Genomic DNA, 21032 nt, shown 5'->3' with positions numbered 1-21032 from the left:
GGATGTCACATAACATCTACTTTACTTCTAACCACACCAGTCTTGTTTAAATATGTTTTCTGATCTCCAGACCTGTGTCTTACACAGTAAATCAGCAACATCTTGGACAGATTCTGGTCAAGGCTCAGGTTGTCCGAAATCACCTAGAATTGTCTACCCACATACTGATGCTGTTTCCCAACGCAAACCTGCTAGCTTCATCAGGCTACCGAAGCACAGTTACTCTACGCAACCCGCGGAATCAGCCAGCAGAATTCACGTGGCGGCCTATTGTTCCACAGAGTGGCATCCTCTTCTCTGTTCGACCAGCCACAGGTTCTGACAGTGTCCATATTGCAGTGGTGGACTGTATGTTTGGCTTCACAGCCTTTAGTCCGAATTTATCTGATTTAGTCTTTTGTGTGTGTGTGTGTGTATTTTTTTGGTATTTTTGGAGGAGTTAGGGAGTTTAATTATATGTGCCGGAATTGACATGGCAACACAGAGTTTAAAATTTGATTGGACAACCCCCCCCCAAAAAAATCCAATATCCACATAAAAAGTCTGCACACCCCAGTTACAAGTTTTTATGATGTAAAAGCGACCAAGATAAATAATTTCAAATGTTATCCTAATGTGACCGATAACAACTCAACCAAGTTGAAAAATAAATAGAATAAACATCTCGATGTAGTTGCACAAGTTTACACACCCTCTTATATCAGCTGTGGCCATGTTAAAAAATAACCTGTCACATTCAAACTCATGTTAAATGAGACTCAGCACACATTTGCTATTATTGAAAGTACTTCTGATTAATCTCAAATAAAGTTAAGTTTTTCTAGCAACTGTACATTATTGGAAACAGTGCAGCCAAAAAACATGAGTGCAATTTCATGGAACAAATATAACAATTTAGAGTTCTGTTGTAGGTCAGCAAAAAAGGCAACCGCAGACCTGACCGGTCACCGCTGCTGTATTGATTTTATGCACTTTTTTTTAAGTTTATGTTGTTTTAAGTGGACTGGGTCCAATGTGTTCATCTCCTTCAGGTACAGTGGAGCCATACAGTGAACTGGATTGTGAGGTGGTGTGGCATGCCTCTTTCTCATCCCCTCTGGAAGGAGATTTTGACCTGTATTGCATTGATGGCAACATACAACGTCTACACTGCATTGCTAAGGTGTCGAATGAAAACTGTTAAGCCGTACACACCAGAAACCTGCGATGAATTCATCAAGATGCAGAAACTTTAATTATTCACATTCAGTTTAATAATGTTGCAGCTATAAGGTTTTATAAACCACCCGGTTGAGACTGTGCATCTTGTTGAGTGTTTTTTTTTCTTTGTTTGTTTGTTTTTTTCTCTCAGGTTGGCCCCACTTGCATCCGACTAGCAGAGAATCGGTTGATGTTTCACTCTGTGCCTCTCAACATGCCCTCTGTCAGAACGATAATCATACACAATAAAGGCCAGAACCATGCGTACTATCGCGTAAGCCCACCATCATAGATTTTGACATATCTTACCATCCACATTAAGCCAACAAATGATTTGTCTGCTATAGGTGCTTGATGTGTGCCCTCTGCCGTGCATGGTGGTCATCCCGTGCGAGGGGGTGGTGCCCAGCCGAGGGAAGACTATCCTAAAGATTCACTTCAATCCTGATTCTGTCATTAGATTTGACACGAGAGTTGTGGTAAGATAAAATCCAAGTAGTGAGTGGAACAAAACTGATCAAAGTGAATGTGTTTACTTATACAGATAGCTGTGAAGAACATGGAGACAATTGAGGTCCGAGTTGGTGGATCTGTGGAGCCTCCTAATCTTGACATTAGTATGGTGAGTGTGATGACTCGCTCACAAAATTCAATCAATACCGTACATTTAGTCTGTTTTTTTGTTTGTTTGTTTGTTTTCATGAGGCTCAGTGCTTGTACTTGAGCACAAGTAGGTACTAGGAACTAGTGAAAAGTTATACTTTGCTGAGGCTTCAGGTTATGTGTTAAAAACAAAACATGAGGTTTGTATTGGGGTGTGTATTTAGATCGAGGGGCGTCCAAACGTTTTTCTCCGAGGGCTGCATGTATAAAAACCCAACGATGCAAGGGCACTCAGAATTTGACAAAATGATAGCATTATAGCCTTGCTAAAACAAATCTAATAATGCCAATTCTTTGCCATGGTATACTGTATGACTTGAACAGTGTGCCGCCTGGTTGACTCACTGCCCTCTACGCAGTCCCTCTTCCATTTCCACGGCGTCCATATTGGTTCTGAGAGAGCGGTACCATTTGCAGTGATCAACCGCTCATTAGCTGCAGCTCGGCTCACCTTTGACCTGTCGCAATATCCAGACTTCTTTCTGCGGCTTCCTCAGTCTGATGCAAGTATGCTAGCATCCACATGATTACACACGTCATTATGTGATTACAAAACCGAAATGAAAATTAGTATCAATCTTTTGTTCTTTTTTTTTGTTTGTTTGTTTCAAGAAGAGAATCCTGCAGTTGTGAAGGTTGTGGAGGCGAAGGGACGCCAGACAGTCAACTGCTCTCTGGTCCTCTCCCCTACCGAGGTAAGAAGCTCAGCAAATGAAAAGTACAGTGGTGCCTAGAGATGCAAATGACTTGACTTGCGAGGTTTTGGTGATATGAGAGGTCATTTGGCCGATTTTTTATTTTTTATTTTTGCTGGAATTAGGGAGCAGGATTTAAAAAACAGGCTTCAAAATGTTTGTTGACACTCACAGTTGAGGTTTACTAAGCCTATCCTTTAAATATGCTAAGTTAATGCTAATGCTAACACATGGGAAATGCCAGAGATGGACAGGGAGGTTGAATTGAAGCAAAAAGTTTAACACATTTCATTGGGGAAGGATTTTAGATGTGAGTGTTTTAAGTTACGTAGCAAATTCAACGTATCTCAAGGCACCACTCTGTTACATTGAAACAGGAAGACTTTTAATAAAGAAGCGGAAGAAAATGTCTCTCTGCAGTTAGGTGAATATGACTTTAACCTGGCGTCGATGGTTAACGGAATGAGATGGCCTCTTGCTTCACCGCCGCATTCCCCTTCGTCCAGCTCGCCTTTCTTCTCATCTGACAGCAAGTGCGCTATCAAAGTGATTCCCTGGTTTGTCAACATGGCAATGCAACAACCGCACGTTCAAGCCACAGGTGGGCTCCGTCATGTGGTGGTGGTGATGATGATGATGCCGTCACACGCAATCACCTAATGTCGTGTCTTTTCTAAAATAGTGTTGTGTGCCCCACTGGAATGGTATCCATCAAGCCTACAGTTCCATGTGGAAGCTTTTACACAACCGCCTCAATCTTACACAAAGGTAACTATTTTGATTGCTCTCAAGAAGGTAACATTTTCATTTGAAGGTGTGTACAAAATAATTTTGAATCTGATGATCCAAATTTGGATTGTTCGGCCTTGGCCTTGGTCTGTATTCTTGTGTACCATTGTACTGCAGCTTTGTTATTGTTGCATCCATCAATAGATGTCACTGTGCTGTACATAAGACCTTATCTAACACGGCACATCAACAGACTCATCAGCTCATTCAACTATCCTTCACCCCAAATGTGTGAAGGACAGGTCTGTCTCTCCTGCTGTCCGGCACTATATAATCAACACTCCTTGTAATGACTTAGATGGACAATTGTGTATATCTATCCATCCATTTTCTATATTGATTCTCTAATGAGGGTCACAGGTGAGGAAGAGCCTATCCCAGCTGACTTTAGGAGTGTACAGCCTGGACTGGTCGCCAGCAAATCGCAGGGTACAAATAGGCAAACAACCAGTCACACTCTTTTAGACCTAAGGATAATTGTCTGCAGTGAACTAAACATGCATGTTTTTGTAATGTGGTTGGAAGCCAGAGTACCCAGAGAACATGCTAACTCCACACAGGAAGTCCTCGGCTCCAGATTTGAATCCGTAGCCTAATGAGGTGGATTTGCTAATCAGTCTTCCACCATGTTGTCCTCTACATGCCTCTTTATACCGTATATTATTTGTAGGGATCGGGAAGTACCGATACCAGGTGGCTTGTGGTAATTTTTATAATCAAAAAGGAACAACAAATTAGAACAATTGAGAATTACCATACATTTTATGCAAATTAAAGGGAAATGCTGATATATAGGTCCCTTAAAAAAAGTCATTCTTTAAGGTTTTATTTATATATATATATATATATATATATATATACTGTATATATATATATATATATATATATATATTACGGCTGCTCACTATACTATCAAATCCTTTTTCCCGTCAGACACTGGAGCTGAAAGCCGCATGCGAGCAGAGCGTCTACTGGCACAGCGTCCACGTGAAGAATGTGTGCTGGCGGTTGAAGTTCAGCGACATAACACCGCCAGAGGGTAGAGGAAAGGGCGAGCTGCATTTTTCTGTGTTCCCATCATCAGGCTGTCTGGAGCCTGGTCAGTCCATCTGCTTGGCTATCAGGATCACGCCAGAGGGATTCACAACATGTGAGAAATGACAGGAAGCACACATTCATCTCTAACAGGCATCCTGTTCTCAATTTATTTCTTTATTTTTACATGTTCCATCCCGGTAGACACGGTGACCAGGCATACCCTCTCTCTTTACCTGGGAGACAAAGTTGGGAGCCAGATGAGGCAGCCGTACAAAAAGCTTCCCATCACTATTATCCACCAAGTCCCCACTATAACCATCACCCCCCCTCATTTGTTCCTGACCCCAGTACCCTTGGAAAGCAGCATAACGGCCAAACTTACCTTGCTTGCCGCAGGATACACCAGGTTTGTTCACAAGCAGTTAGTGATAGATAGATGGGTAGATACTACAGGTGGATACTTTTTGTTGTTACAAGCAGCGACAGTGGATATATAAAAAGTCTACACACCCCTGTTCAAATGCCAGGTTTTTAGAATCTAAAAAAGGACACTAAGAGAAATACCATTCATTTAAAAAAAAAAAAAAAACCTGAAAAAATGTGGTTGCATAAGTACCGGTATACACGCCCTCTTATAACTGGGCACTGGCTAATCAGTATTGACTAATCACATTCAAGCTTAAATATGAGTCAGTACACACTTGCCACCAAGTAAAGTAGCACAAAGGTTTTGTGCTAACACTGGCTGCTTTATGGAAAATTTCATAATTCCTTTCACTTAGTGTAAGGTTCCGTTTCTCGCTGAAGAAAAACAACCCCAAAGGATGATGCTGCCACTTCCATGCTTCAGTGTAGGTTAGATGTTTGTTTGGTGATGAAGAGTGTTATGTTTGTGCTAAAAATTATTTTTTTTATTATGCCTGAAATATTCAACATTGGTTTCATCAGACTATAGCACTTTTTCTCACGTGTTTGGGTTATTTTGCGATGCTCCAATGAAGGTTCATTCTGAGCACAGCCACATTATAGTTGTGTCCACTTGTGCAACCACATTATTTCAGTTTACTTTTGCTGGATTTTATTAGTATTATTTATTTGGGTTTATTATTTTTTTTAGATCACAAACATTTGGCTTTTGAATAGGGGCATGTTTAGTAGACTTTTAATATCCACCGTTTTTGTTACGTTAGTGCAGTGACGAACTGCACATTTTCCCTCATGATTTTTGGGATCATGGTGATGACTCATGCACAGTCTCTTTGCATAATATTGTCACTATCAATTTTAATGCTTTATATATGCTAGCATTGCAAAATGTATTACTTTAATTGATTATGTTGTTATGGTTATTGTAATTTACCAGCTGTATGAAGTTATTTGAAATTCAGGAGCACAGAGGAAATACACATATTCATATTTTTGTTTGTCATAGACTCATATAAAATAAACTGTTAATTATATTTTGCATGATAGAATGAAGTACTGTATTTTAAAACAAAAAAACTAATATGTTGTGGCATGTTTCTGATATTTTCTCTGCAGTGGAACCAGTTTAACAGCTGAGGTAGATGAGGTTGTTCAGGACGATGGAACCAAGGTGCAGCCAATCTGTGTCACATTCCCGGACGGTAACACCATTCCCCCCCAAGACCACGTAAGGTTTCGACTGATCTTGACGTGGATTTACACAATTTCTCTTCACTCCCGTCCGTGTGCATCTTAGTCTGTCACTCTTGAAATAACCCACTTATCATTCATCCAAATCAGATAGCCATTGTGAGCTCACTGATCTGCCGAGTGTCCTTTTTCTCCACGGTGACTCTGTCCATTCGCACAAGTATCACCTTCACTGACCACCTAAACAACGGGTAACTACCTCCTGCTACATTAGCTCACAAAAGTGAATACGTCTTCTTTCACGTTTTTGTAAATATTGTATTTGTTCATGAGACAAAACTGAAATCGTTGTCTATATATTTGCTAACCATCAAAAAGGCTCTGCAAAAGTAAAAGATGCTGAGTTGCCGCGGCAACAACAGAAACAATATTCTCCTGAATCCAAGTAGCAGTGAAATGATTTGGAGCTGTTATCTGGTGCTCAATTTACAACATATTTTTGTTTGTTTGAATTTCATCTGGCTGTGCAGATTCAAGGTCAGGTTGTGTGCCACAAGTGACAACTGTTTATTGACCGTGTGGCCCCAAATGGCTCTTCAACGATCCATGCACCAAATAGTTCTCAAGTCTGGTAATGTCTAACAAACAGATACTTACACAAACACACATGTTCATATTTAGGAGTCGCAGGTGCATACGTCTTCTCACTTATTTGTGTAATTGACGTTTAGGGGCCACAGTTTTCGAAACCATCACACATCACACACCAAGTCCTTCATCTGACCCAACATCCTCCTCCTCCTTGTTTGATCCCATCAGCTCAACGCTCAAGAACTCGTCATCAGGTCAGAAAAAGCCAAGCTTGTATACACATGCTTGAAGTGTTGTTTTGTTGATTGTTGAACTCAGCGAGAATATTCTTGTTCAGACTCCTTTGCACAAAGTGACAGCGGAAGTGAGACCAGCAGCCAAAGTTTTAGTAACCCAGACACTCCACAGTGTGATTTCGGTGTGCCACTATTCCCTGCTGCAACGTCAACGGAGGGCCAATATTACCAGGATGTTTTATTAGCATTGCAGAGGTGGTTTAGCTTCTTTGGCTGGCTCATCGGGCCAAACCCAATGACGATACCACAAACACTCAGAAGGTACGCTAGATGCTGTCATACTTTTTTTTTTTTTTTTTTTCATATAACTGCTTGTCAATGAAATGCCTTATGTTCCTTACTTTAGAATTGTGTCTGAAGATGTAGTAGATAATCCAAGTGGAGAGATTCAAGGAGTCAGCCAAAAAAAAGATTCCAGGTATGCAACCATGAAACCTACAGGCAACTGAATGGTGCTGTCGGCATGGATCAGAAAATCATGTTTTGCTTGGTTGCCTATTTCAAACTTGTATGTAATGTTATTTTAAATGGTGCTCGGTGTAGGTCTGCAGTGGAGATGATTCATCATCTGGCAGGCAGGCGGATTCCCAACATTTCTCACTGTCAGGCCTTTTCCACAGATGTACACCAGCGCACCCTCCAGCTGCTCCAACAATATGAAGCCATTTTCGCTTTTCTCAGGTAAGCTCGTGTTGCAACACTAGTTCAATTAACATCCCTGTACCACATAGTCTCGCCAGCGCATCTTCAGACACACTAGTGGTAAAATGAACTTCAAGGTGGCAGCATCAAAGTGTTCACAATTCAATTCAGAGGAAGTAAATTAACTGTTTTTGTTAGTTTGATTAAAGGCATTGCTTTCGTGTCTTCGGGGATTTTTATGGTCAAGCAAGAGCCTTAGCTGGTATCAAAGGGAAAAACAGCACTTCAAATACTATTGTGACTTAACTGGAAATCTTCTTTGTAAGCAGATATTGTAGTTTGGACATGTTGTATAAATCTAATTGATTTGCGTTTGTCAAGCTATTTAAGGTATTACCCAAGATAGTATGGTTAAGGATCAATTTCTGTCTGTTCCAAAATTAGAATACAACTTGAATGATTTCTAGCTGAAGTTTTTTTCTTCTTCTTTTTTTCCTTTTTTTTTTTTTTTTTCTGTGCCCAGAGTACAGGGAGCTTGTTTGAGTCACATCCGAGCTGAATACCTACTGGATGTGCTCGAGTTCAACAACTGGTGCACTCTGCAGGTATACTGTACACACCCTCACTCAACAATTTGTTTCCGCAGCATTACTAAAAATAAGCTACCGGGTACTAAAATAGTTAAAGGACAGATTGGTTCCTTTTTGTCCAAATTAAAATGATTAATTGCTTTATTTACAAGCCATTGAAGACGAGACGTTATTCCACCATGGAAACAAAGCATATAAAAGAAATACATCTTAAGCCCTTATTGATATGATATTCATACCTAATCTACACTGGATCCACCAATATTTGCGAACATTTAAGTCTGCCATAGTGTTAGAAATGCTATCGTCATTATAAGCCATTTTGAGGATTTTCAAACGCTAATAAAGTGTCAAATTACGTACAACAACTGTATTATACTTTAATGTATTTGTGGTTTGGAACGTATAGTACTGTATATATGTTATATATAAATTGTGTGTGCGTGGTTTTCAGTCTGATGAAAAAGAGCCAGGTCTGGACTACAGTAGTGTTGACTACGAGTCTCTGAGCAAACGCTGCTGGACTGATTTTCTTCTGCAAATATATAAGGTGGAAAATTTTTCATCTGCTTTCCATTTTATTGTGTTGTCACATATGTATAATTGTAAGATTTTGTGAATACACACTGGGGTAGATTCACAGAAGGTTTGCGAAGCCTTTGTGCGGCGCTAATCGGCAAAAATGGAGCAATCCGGGAGCGCCTAATTCATTAAACATGCGCAGATGGGGAAATCCGTCACGAAGTGCGCTGCCAAACCTATAGCGCCAGTGCTGTGGGACAAGACATGTCCAAATCCATTTCACGGGAACGAATGTGGCTTTTTCTTTGGATTTTTAAGTTTTATTTGAATTGATGGGAGTGTCTTGGGACTATCTGAGCCCGCCGTCACACGGACGTAATGAAGCAGCCGACTGCTGCCGAACGCTCGCCAAGCCCCAATTCAGAATTTCACCGCCTTCATTAGTCATGACTTGAAAATCACGTTTTTTTGTTTTTTGTTTTTTTTTTACAGTACAAACACGCTGAAAAAAAAATCCACTGTATAATTTTTTGGTTTTTTTTTAATAAGAATGTGGTCACTTAGAACGCTTTGAAAATTTATGCGCCTATTGCCCAGTGTGCCAGCGCTATTTGCGCTTATGTAATTTGCATACATTTATCGCAAAATATTCCCACCCCAATGCAAATGAGACTCATTGATATAGCGTCTAATTCTCTAACGCCAGCGCTAATAGCCACACGGAGTTTGAGTGACGCAAATAACGTATATGGAATCCTGGGATCATGACAGCAGTGCAGGGGGGGGGGTCAGATATATAGAGCGATACAGAGAGCGATATAGAGAGGGAGAGAGAGAAATTTTCCCATGTTTTGTTTGCGACAACCCGGGCTGATCGGCAATGGAGAATTTTTATATCATTTTTATGTGCCAGATGCGTACTGTACGCCCACGTCAACTTCTAAAAATATATTTTAAAAAAACGATCGCACCATATGAATGAATGACGTCGTCGTCATCTGTTAGCTTAATGGCGTTCTAAACGCTTCCTCTCGGTCCAACCTCGCTTTCTGATAATGTCATCTTTCTGGCAACTGTTACTATAACAACCATGTTCTTGCTGCAAAACAATTGCCATGTGTGGTAAATCAGGTGCAAATTTGCTCCAAGCTGTCAGTTTTGTGGGCGTGTTTGCGCCGGTATATGATTAGAGTAATATTCTTAGTGAGTAGGTGGGTAACTAGGCGCAGACTGCGGGTGCAGTTGTGGTGCAATATTTCGCGTTATTACCGGATGCAGCACATTCTTAGTGAATCTACTCCACTGTGTTCCAAATTGTTCTGCATTATGAATTGAAGTAAAATTTACTTTTGAGATTTTGTTTTTCCGCGGGTGTGCATTATGTTGTTACTCTTGTCTGTTTAAATCATTATTATACATCTCAAGACAGATTTTATGATTAGTTTAAGGGGAAATTAATTTGTGAGTTTATTCCCCCATATTAAGTCACAATTGTTATGCACAAGGGGGAAAAAAGAAGGCTGTTCATGATGATAAACACCATCATCATAAGACTCTAAGCTGTATAATACTCACATATTAGATGAAGGGGAATATGGGCCATAACAATGATATATACCTTTATTTCACAAAGATGCAAATTATACAATGTTAAAATGCAGTAATATGTTCTCTAAATTACTTGGGTGAAAAATAACGAGAATGCTGTCCTTGATGTGCCCTAAAAGTGTGTTTTTGTGAAGTAGTTATTTTTATGAGGCACTTAAATGGTGTTATTGTTTTACAAAGTCATAGCTTACAGTGGAGTAAAAAAACCAAAAAAAAAACAAAAAAAGAAAGGCAGTTTTGCTCACCATTTCTCTTCTTTTTGTCCTCTGCTGCAGCCAAGTGAGTTTGAGTGAGGCGGAAATGTGCTACTCTGGGACCACGAAGCAAAAAAAAAAGAAGCTTTTCATATTAATCAATATCGATTTATAAATGAATTGGTCGGGCTCAAGACTTAAAAAAAAAAAAAAGCCTAATAATTTGCAACAGTGTCCACTCCCCTTTATTACTGTATAGTTATTACTGTAGCTATCTATATCGGAACCTGATTCAACACTAAAATTAGAACTAGAAGACAGCCCCTTTTGTATGAATCTTACTGTTTCCATGTGCAAAAGTTATTTCTAGATTGTATGTGGTTGAAAACCAAACATTTGTGAAACTGAGATTAACCACCATAACCGCAGAGATTTTTCATTCTTGAACAGAACACTGACTACTCCTTCACCAGGTCTTGGTGTTATGTCGCGTGTCAGAGTGCACTCCAAACCTAACTCGTGAGAGAGATCAGGAAGATGAAGAAGGAATCCTCAATATCCATTCACTGCCAAGTAACCTCTACTCTCGTCATGAGCTCCTGCTTCTCTCATGGCTTAATTCACACTACCATCACACGAGACACACAGTGTGGGCTTCAGGTATCAGCATTTTTAATCTCGCTCAATTCACTGTCCTCATTGATTGATCTTTTTTTTTTTTTTCCCCTGCCCTGATTTGTTTTATTGATCGTGAGTTCCTTCTGATGTCAGGTACTGTCCCACCAGTACGTTGGATTGTCAATTTCGACTTGGACTTTACTGACGGACTGGTGCTTGCTGCATTGCTCGCTGCGTATTGCCCATACCTGGTCAGTGCGTGTTTGTGTAAAAAAATCTTTAAGGCAGGAACCCCTTAACTCATTCACTCCCAACCATTTTCACTGAAGCAGCCCCCTTCGCTCCCGACTGTTTTACTAGATTTTGACCGATTTTGCAAGGCCCGCAGAATATTGTTTTCTATTGCTATAAAAACATGGAACCTATCAAAAGAAAGATTAGAGTCTCTTCTTTCATCAGGACAAAAACTACATTTGTATCTGTTTCCGTTTTGCAGTAATTAGCGTCAGAATATCGCTATGTTTCATCAATATTCGCAATCCTAGTGTAAACACTGACAAAAAGAGCTTGTTGCAACATGTCCCTGGCTGATCTCTTATACTCTGCTGTCACCTGCTGGCCGTTTTTTTTACTAATATTTTAGTAACTATCAATGCTCTAAGCCACCTCTTCATGTCAGAAGCTGCATCAAAGCCTTCTGTATGCTCTTGCATTAAGCAAAAAAAAACAAAAACAAAAACATGAAAATGTTTTTGGGCGTGAAAGACAGTATTAAAAAAAACATTTTTACAAATTAGTTAATAAAAAAAAATATATTTAAGGTTTATGTCACAGATGTCCTAAATTAAAAGCAAGGGAAATTCCTAAAATATTTTTTGTGTCTTTTTATTTATATATGTATTTAGATCTCTAGCCACTTTCAGAGGATGTACACAACAACTCCCAACCTGGAGCAGATTCTGCACAACAATATCATTATTGTTCAGGCCTTAACCATACTTTCGCTCAACATGGATCTACAGGTACAATTATGTTATGTATGTAGGTAGTTACATTAATGTTTTACTTATTGTGAATACAAAAAGTCTTCACACCCTTGTTCAAATGCCATGTTTTTGTGAATATAAAACTGAAACAAGGATGAATCAATTCATGTGACACATACAACTCAATTGAGGAAAAATGACAGCTTTCTGAGAACTGTATTAAAAATAAATGAGGTGTATTTGCACGTGCGCACTCTTAGGGAAATGAGTGTGTTCAGGTTTAACCAATCACATTCAAACTTCTTGGGGTGGCATGGCTCAGTGGTAGAGTGGTCGTCATCCTCACCCCTGGTAACCATGTCAGAGTGTCCTTGAGCAAGACACCGAACCCCGATTTGTTCCCAGGGGACCTGGTTTATTATTTTATTTTATTACTTCAAATGACTTAAACAGGTTATGGGTCACATCCGTAGATATGAAGTGATTTAACTTGGTCTCATTTTTTATATCACAAAAACCTGGCATTTGAACAGGTGTGTGCAGAGATTTTATATCTACCCTAGCCCAAAATGTAAGATATAATATTGCATGAGTTTATGTATGCAGCCCACAGACTTGTCAGATCCCAACCCGGTGCAAATATTGATACTGTGTGTTCATTTATACGAGAGACTGCCTCAGTACCAGCCTGTAAACACCATCACTCTCTCTGGAAGCCTGCACAGAACTTTGAGCAAGCAGGTAGCACACAATAACATTATACAGTAGCCGCCTACCTGTTAAATTCTATTACTGAGCAATAATGCAAATGACCTGCACAACAACTAGAGGATACGAAAGTGTAGATGCTGTGGAACAAAAATGTCAGGGAAAGAAACTGATTTAAATGCTGGTTGGGAAAAGAAGAACAAACTCAAGATGGATGATAAAGCATGGCCGGGGTACAGTTTTGATGATCCGGTATAGTTTTGCCTTGCCAAAAAAAAAAAAGTAAGATGATTGATTCTATTACTTCACATAGTCATACTTAATATATTGTTTCCATTTAATGTCACTAAACTCCAGGGCTTGAATTTTGAGAACTATCAATTTGCTATAATTGCAGTAAGTAATCATAATGTATTTACTCTTTCTCCATTGAAGCTGATAATCCTGAAGACTTTCTTGAAAAAAAAAAATCACAACCAATATTTTCAGAATGGGAAAAATGTATCCATCCAGAACATGCTTAAGATTTTGTTGTTGTGTCTTGATGCACACTAAATCCATATGAGTGAAAGAGCATTAGTGTGAATGCTAGTTTGTCGGCTATCACACAATAATGAATACTAACAATTTTCTCTGAGATAATGAATAGATAGTGAGCATGGATAAGATTCTACACATTAGCCTCATAGAATTAACAGAATGCCAGCACAAAATATCCATAAAACAGAGGTAAAACTTGTTCCCAGCATCATACAGTGTATGCTTGTTTTTTATTTGGTGTGTTTCAGGTGCATTTGAAAAACCCATACGCTTGCTTTGTCAAATACCGGACCGTCCTTCTCGGACAGGATGCCAGTCTGTTCTCCGTGCCTGATGGCTCTGCTGTCATCATTCCTCCAAAGTAAGTAAGAACCTCTTTGTTGGGCTGGAGCTCAAAAGAATCTTGATATGACCTCATTTTCCATGTATCATTTCAAATTGTAAACTTCATTTTTCACAAAACTAAAAGTGACATTCAAATTGTGTATGAATGCTCAGTGATATCCCACTATTTTTTGTTGATTTCCCTAAGTCAGTTTAATAGATAATGTACTGTATTTTCCGCACGATAAGGCGCACCGCATTACAAGGCGCACCTTCAATGAATGACATATTTCAAAACTTTTTCTGTATATAAGGCGCTACAGTAGAGGCTGGGGTTACGTTATGCATCCATAAGATGGTGCTGCGCTAAAGAGAATGTCAACAAAACAGTCAGATAGGTCAGTCAAACTTTATTAATAGATTACAAACCAGCTTTCTGACAACTCCGTTCACTCCCAAAATGAATAAACATCTGTTTTATTATTTTCTCTGAGGTAAAGTATTATTATTAGCTAGCGATGCAAGAGGGCGGGATCTTCTGCGTATGCGCGTCACTGATCCTGCAGGGTCACCGATAGCATCTTGACAGCGAGACCTGTTGCGGCTCAATATTGATCCATATATAAGGCGCACCTGATTATAAGGCGCATCGTCAGCTTTTGAAAAAATTGAAGGCTTTTAGGTGCGCCTTATAGTGCGTAAAATACGGTAGTTTAAGTTTAATTTGATCTGTGACCATGCTCGTAACTCAAATTATTCATACACCAAAGCAGCTTTCACAATTAAAATGAATGGAAATTCTATTAAGAAAAAAATAGCACTGTGATATGTAAAACCATCTAACGGTAACGTAATAGAATACGATATAAATAAATAAACTGTTTCCTGAATTGATTATATTTCCTCACCTTCAGCATCTTCACCATCTTTTCATGGAGTTTAATTCTTTTCTAAAAAAACACAAAAATGACGGCTCGTATCGAAAAATTCTTAAGTTGGGGCAACCGTAAGTCAAGGTGCCACTGGAAATATATTGAAATGTCCAATCATTTTGAATTGATTAGTGTTGAGGCTAAGAAAATGAATAGCCCACCTGAAAACCAGGGATACAAAGAAGCTATTACCCTCAAAACATGAAATGTAGTCATGAATTGTGGTCATTGTAATTTCTTGAAAACAGAAGGTTTATGTGACTGTTGTCTCCGCAGCGCCAGCACTGATGTGACGGTGCAGTACTGCTGCTCATTCTTGCAACCTAAGGAAACTGTCCTACTGTTCATCTCGACTTCGGCTACTGGCCTGCATGGCACCACTTTGACGTTCAAAGTGAACACCTGTGTTAGTCAGATCACACCCACAGTAAGTCTTTATACAGGATCTGTCTGACTGGCTGTCTTTATTTACAGCCAATTAAAAGTTCTGATAAGATTGTGACATAACTTTCACGTCCCACCCACCCCCACTCTTCTCTCGATGATTTACGCACACCGCACACTCATGGTTTACAATGGGGTGCTCTAAAGTAGTTTACGACAATGGACTGTCCGAAGAAAAGCTGTATTTCTGTATTTTCAGGATATTATCACTCACTCACTCACTCACTCACTCACTCACTCACAGTATCCACGTCTCTTCTCAGAAAACTGTCAAGTGCAAGACTCCATGCTACATGCTAAAAGTGGTTAAACTTCCAATAACAAACACGTTTAATGTGGAAGCTAGCTTCAGGTAAGTGATTGGATAGTGATTGGTTGGGTTGTTGGCACAATTGTCACTGTCTGCTTATTCAGGGTGGTGCTGGTGGAGTCGACAGTCAACCCGGTGGACTCTGAAAAGGAAACCGAAGACCTCGTTCAGCAGGCGTCCTTCAAAGCCAAGTAACACCAGCACAATATTAATGCATTAACTTGAATGGAATGACATGTTCATGTTGAGGGGGTAAAAAAAAAAAGGTTTTCTTGATAATTTTTTAATTAACAACCAATCTCATTAACCTTTGGGAGGCTTTTAAGAGAAACACTGATGAGGTGCACCTCCACAATCACGAGACTTCATATAAAAAAAATAATAATGACACTGTCAGAGGTATTAGTTCAGCAAAGCATTATTGACATGAATATACTTTGCAAAAGTGTAGAATTGCACAATATATCCCCCCCCCCCCATCCTGATGTGATCTAAATATATGCACGATCTGTGGTTCTTTCTTCCCTACAAGTGAAACCCACTTCCATTCATCTTTGTTTCAGGAATGAAAAGAAGACTTCCGAGAGGAGCTGTCATGAGGAGATGGCAGGAAAGGGCTCAGATCGTAGTTTGCCGACATACATAAGAGAGGCGCACAAATGTGTGTGAGTCCTTAAACGTAATGCGTGTTTGTGTGTCTTTTGTAGACGGTGAGGGCAGCGAGTTCATCAGCACATTGAGCAGCGTTAGTCTGAAACCCGAACAGTCGGACATACTCAACCTCCACTTCCTTCCCTTCTGTCCAGGAGCCAAGTATTGCGCTGTGTTGCTCATTTGTCCCCAGGTCAGTGTATGAATTTATGTGCTGGCTGTGTAAACAAAAAATCTTTAATTTTGTATGATTCAAGAGGAGTGGGGTCGAAGGAGGGCAAAATTGCTGCTTCTAAAAAAGAATTGTACTCATGAAACACAACAACCATCCTACACTGTAAAATATACCAGTGGAGCTTTAGCTGCAAAGGGTTTAAGGGGAGACATTTTCATGGAGTAGCCACTATCATTCCCTGACCTCAACCCAATTGAGAACCTGTGGAACATCCTAAAAAGGAAATTCTCTGTTATGAGGGTGGACAGCAGTATGCCTCCAAACAGCAACTGAAAATCTTGTAAGTTCAAATGAGATACTACACAGTCACACGGAATGAGATAGTGGGTAATATCAAAGATGAGCTCTTATTTTAATACTGAGAGATATTTTTTAGGACTTCAATTTAGGGATGGGCGAGTACCGATACCAGGTATCGGTATAGGGCCGATACCAGCTTTTTTTCAAGTACTCAAGTACTCAAGTACTCGAGTACTCGTGACGCAGACGAGTACAAGCGACCGATGGCAGAGGGGGAAAACGTTAAAAGTGAGTCCTCCTTGCCTGTAACTGCCGCTTGCTTGCAGCAGTTTTTCACCAAAACTTCACTGGTTTGGAAATACTTCAAAATTGTGAATCTTGAACTAAAAGAGCATTTTTGTGTTTTATTTTGAGCGTAAAGACTATTGAAGAGTGACTGTGCTGTTTTTTTTGTCAAAATTAAAGGAAATATATTTGTTTAAAAATATCTTTTAGTGATTTTTTTTTGTTTTATTTGTCAAAATGTACTACTGGTATCGGCAGTTGGTATCGGTATTGGTGAGTACTGAGGGTCTGAGTATCGGTATCGGTATTGGTCTGAAAAAAAGTGGTATCGAACATCCCTACTTAAATTACTGTTTTTTTACTGTTTTTTTTTTTAATCTGTTGTTGTATCTGTTATCTGTTGTGTGTAAAAAATACACTTAGTTGAGTCATCACGGTGTTCCAAATTATTACAGAAGCTAATATAATTGTTGGTAATCAAAACAATGTAGTCCCTGTAAAGTGACTCTTGAAAGAAATCAACCAAAAAAAAAAAAAACGTGCTTATTGATTTCGCTCACTGTAAAGTTTTCACTGCATATGAATGAAGACAACCAATTGCTACAACACAATCAAGCAAAGCAAATAATTGTATTAGGGAAATCTGACTGCTCTGTTAAACTCTTTTATGGAACAAATGGATTTCTGGTGGGAGGCATTGTGAGCTTGCATTTTTATTGATTGACCTCACAAAATAACTACACTTATGTGCAGACAGTAACATTTACAACAAGTGCATTTCTCCAGGTGGGTGATATGGTCTACATGGTGAAGGCAACTGCAGACTTGCCTCTACCTTCACCTCTGAGAGTTAGGCACAGTTCAAACATATTCAACATCCCTGGGAACTCCGGTAAGACAGCTATTGCCAAGCAAAGTGCCTCACGGTTACAATTTTCCACTTGTGTAAATATTTTAGAAATGTTAGAAACAGAAAATAATTGCAACACATTGTCAATTTTTTCGGGCTGTCAAAATTAAAAAAAAATAAATGATTGAATTTACCCAATATCTGTTAGAAGCTTTGAAGAATAATAGTATAAGCAAAAGTTCAAAAATGATTAATCATGATTAATTATGGAAAATTGCACGATTAATTCATTTAAAAATTGTAATTGTTTGACAGCACTGCTATTTATCAATACCATTTTGGAGCTTGTGAATAACCTAAGCCACACAACCACAAGAAGGAGTCATGCCTTATCATATATGGGAAAAAACAATGTGTCATCAAATCTCTTAAGTTTTAAATGCAATGTGGGTAAATTGCATGACGTCCACCAACAACTTGTCCAATGAACTTGCAATTTAGCTGCCACTAGTTGAAGGTTTTAGTGAATCTGGTCTAGCCACTATATCAGATATACTTGCACTATTCATGAGCTGTATGAGAAAAGTCACCCTCTTAAAATAATTGCCTAACTTTTTTTTTGCTAGAATTATTTTTGTTTGCATAAATCATCTCCTCCATGATGCAAATAATAGTAATAGAAGGTGCCAATATGTTCATTAGGTAGTACACAGTGAAGTAGACCTGCACTGTATCATAGTGAGAAATGTTTGTTTTCTCATAGTAAGATAATCTCGTCATCATATTTCCCTCACCAGTGGGCTTGGGTGGCTGTGTGTCAGCGTTGCGCCTGCGCTGCAATGTCGGACAGACGTGTGAGGAGCTCATCCGCCTGCCCCTGATCAATTCGTCCTGGGAAAACGCCCTGGCCATGTGGGCTCAACACAGAATGACCGCCATTGAACTCCAGAGACGGATGCTCACTTATACTTTGCACAGCAGCAGTGTGAGGGCAAGCATGGCAGCGTGCATGCTTTCCAAAAAGGAGGTACACAAATCACATACTGTGTTCACACTTGAACAGTAGCAAGTCTTCATTTGGGACCCGACTTCATACCCCGGGGGCCTCATTAATAAAACTGTGCGTGAAAACCTGCGCAGAAAGGTACGTACGAAACCATACAGACAGACATACGTACATCTGCACGCAAATTCACTTTATAAATGCCACACGATCCCAACCGGTGTGTGCAGCAGATTCCACACCGTTCCCCACCCCAAGTCCGCCTATTTTACCCCATATTTGGAAATGCAAATCAACTACCGTAATCTGCATATTTATAAGCAGCGTGTTGGCGAACAACAAATCAAAACAATTGACGGTCAAGGAAAGGCAAGAAAGAAAGAAGGCTAACTTCACCAAGATGTACATTGAATTATTGTGTGAATAGTAAAAAACAGAAAAATGTACATTGAAACCCTCATTGGGGAGGTCGAGTCACAGAAGGCTCTGATTTTTTTGGGAGCATCTCCAATAAAAACAAGCAGGCCGAGTTGTGAAAATGGCAGATTAAAAAATAATAATAAAAAAAAACAAGATAAATAATAATAATATTAATAATAATTTGGTCTGATACAAAGGTGACCATAAAGAAAATAATTGGTCCAATTTTATTGTCTTTATTCAGACTTTAGTAGTGCACGAGGCAAAAATTGGGTGATCAATAGGCCGCCCTATTATTGTTGTTATTAATTAGTGGTGTTAAGAAAGATCAATTCAGCAATATATCATGATATTAGAGCGCACAATTCTTGTTTCAATTCAATATGCGGCCGAATCGATATTTGAACATCAATTTTTGATGGAAATATTCAGCAAAAAGTTTTACTTAGGGTTAGGTTCACACTATAACCATGGAATAATGTTATATTAATGCAGTGCTTCTCAAATAGTGAGGCGGACCCCCCCAGGGGGGCGCGAGGCTCCATCGGGGGGGGGGCGTTTGACCTCGGGGAACATGCTTTTTTATTTTTTTATTTTCAGGGTTTTTTTTTTTTTACTGTCCTAGAATATAGTGCAATTGCACCTCCACTACATTAGGGGGCAGTGGCGCTCTCATTATTGGCAGAGTGTGCGCAGGGAGCATTCGCTCGGTGGTGTAGGGGTTTTGTTTGCACTGAACATGCGCGCTTTGCACACGGCAAAAAAAAAAAAAATCAGCACAAATTATTTTATATTTTTGTTTTGCAGGTTAAAGTTTTTTTTTTTTTTTTTTTAAATATTATGCTCCTGAGTTAATGTTGGTGATCAGTTTGACTGCATTATTATTTATTGATGTTATGTAATTTTATTTTTCCGTATTGTATGGTTTGACATGGTCAGTCAAAAAAATGTTGATAGTTTAATTAAGGATTTAATTTTATTTTTGAATTTCAGATGCACTTTAAATCTTTTCTGTTACAGTTAATAAAGCTATTCTTTGTTGTAAGTTGGTCCATACTTCTTTTTTTTTATTGTCTTATACGTTAATACGGATACAGTGTTATGCAGAGGTGTGCTTATGACAAATGATACTATTTATAGTCGCGTGGGGGTGTGGGGTGCACGAGATGTTTTCTTCTTACTAGGGGGGCATGACAAAAAATAATTGAGAAGCACTGTATTAATGGAACATTAAGCCTTGATATTTTATTAATGCTGTTCAAACATGAAACAGATTGCAATCTGTTTGTTAAATACAGTGTTGAAGTTTCAGTTAAATACATTATCATACAAATCTTACAGTGTACATCGCGGGGGGTGCTGGAGCCTATCTCAGCTGGCTATGGGCATTAGGCGGGGTACACCCTGAATTGATCGCCAGCCAGTCGCAGGGCACACAGAGACGAACAACCATCCACACTCACAAGCACACCTCGGGACAATTCGGAGCGTCCAATTAACCTGCCATGCATGTCTTTGGAATGTGGGAGGAAATCGGAGTACCCGGAGAAGACCCACGCGGGCACGGGGAGAACATGCAAACTCCACCCAGGAAGGCCGAAGCCTGGACTCGAACCCGAGTCCTCAGTACTGGGAGGCGGACGTGCTAGCCGTTTACTGATTAGTATTTTCTAAATTTGAGTTAAAAAAAAAAATCGTAATATTCAATTTACAGATTCGTATTAGGATTAATCATTATCCAATTGAATCGTGACCTATGAATCGTGTTATGGATCGAATCGTCCGATACTAGGCAATTCACACCCCTATTATTAGTATCTACTATTATTCCCGATGTGTTACTTATGGATCTTCATCCAGCATCACGGCTGTGTGGATTGCATTGACATTTATGACAGACTTTACTGACACTCGCGTTTCTTCCTTTTATTTATTTGCAGGACAAAAGCCTACAATTATATCAAGCTCCATAGCAAAGATTCTTGTACCAGACTTGTGTCAATATATTAGATTTATTTAGTCTTTTATACTGCAATGACAT

At 39.3% G+C, this 21032-nt stretch overlaps 1 protein-coding gene across 4 annotated transcripts in view; it reads left to right on the top strand.

Moving 5' to 3' along the window:
* Positions 1–21032, top strand: part of LOC144014475 (cilia- and flagella-associated protein 47-like) — a 47154-nt gene that overhangs the window by 7468 nt on the left and 18654 nt on the right. The window contains exons 16-47 of one of the 4 annotated variants that reach the window (XM_077514407.1): positions 71–315; positions 1032–1162; positions 1352–1474; positions 1548–1676; positions 1745–1822; positions 2223–2370; positions 2476–2558; positions 2979–3159; positions 3241–3326; positions 4281–4497; positions 4587–4791; positions 5928–6039; positions 6153–6253; positions 6533–6633; positions 6734–6847; positions 6931–7150; positions 7236–7307; positions 7433–7570; positions 8055–8136; positions 8576–8671; positions 10919–11105; positions 11217–11314; positions 11969–12085; positions 12656–12790; positions 13546–13658; positions 14830–14980; positions 15261–15349; positions 15412–15498; positions 15871–15917; positions 16015–16151; positions 17505–17610; positions 18366–18595. In XM_077514407.1, coding sequence (XP_077370533.1) covers positions 71–315; positions 1032–1162; positions 1352–1474; positions 1548–1676; positions 1745–1822; positions 2223–2370; positions 2476–2558; positions 2979–3159; positions 3241–3326; positions 4281–4497; positions 4587–4791; positions 5928–6039; positions 6153–6253; positions 6533–6633; positions 6734–6847; positions 6931–7150; positions 7236–7307; positions 7433–7570; positions 8055–8136; positions 8576–8671; positions 10919–11105; positions 11217–11314; positions 11969–12085; positions 12656–12790; positions 13546–13658; positions 14830–14980; positions 15261–15349; positions 15412–15498; positions 15871–15917; positions 16015–16151; positions 17505–17610; positions 18366–18595 — 4159 coding nt within the window. Of the gene's footprint in view, positions 1–70; positions 316–1031; positions 1163–1351; positions 1475–1547; positions 1680–1744; positions 1823–2222; positions 2371–2475; positions 2559–2978; positions 3160–3240; positions 3327–4280; positions 4498–4586; positions 4792–5927; positions 6040–6152; positions 6254–6532; positions 6634–6733; positions 6848–6930; positions 7151–7235; positions 7308–7432; positions 7571–8054; positions 8137–8575; positions 8672–10918; positions 11106–11216; positions 11315–11968; positions 12086–12655; positions 12791–13545; positions 13659–14829; positions 14981–15260; positions 15350–15411; positions 15499–15870; positions 15918–16014; positions 16152–17504; positions 17611–18365; positions 18596–21032 lie in introns of all 4 variants that reach the window. The other 3 variants (XM_077514406.1, XM_077514405.1, XM_077514408.1) reach the window with 3 other exon arrangements.

The sequence above is a fragment of the Festucalex cinctus genome, chromosome 2 (genome assembly GCF_051991245.1).
Source record: "Festucalex cinctus isolate MCC-2025b chromosome 2, RoL_Fcin_1.0, whole genome shotgun sequence".
Lineage (NCBI taxonomy): Eukaryota > Metazoa > Chordata > Actinopteri > Syngnathiformes > Syngnathidae > Festucalex > Festucalex cinctus.
Note: the sequence above shows the minus strand (reverse complement) of the source record. Positions and strands in the feature narration are given on the sequence as shown.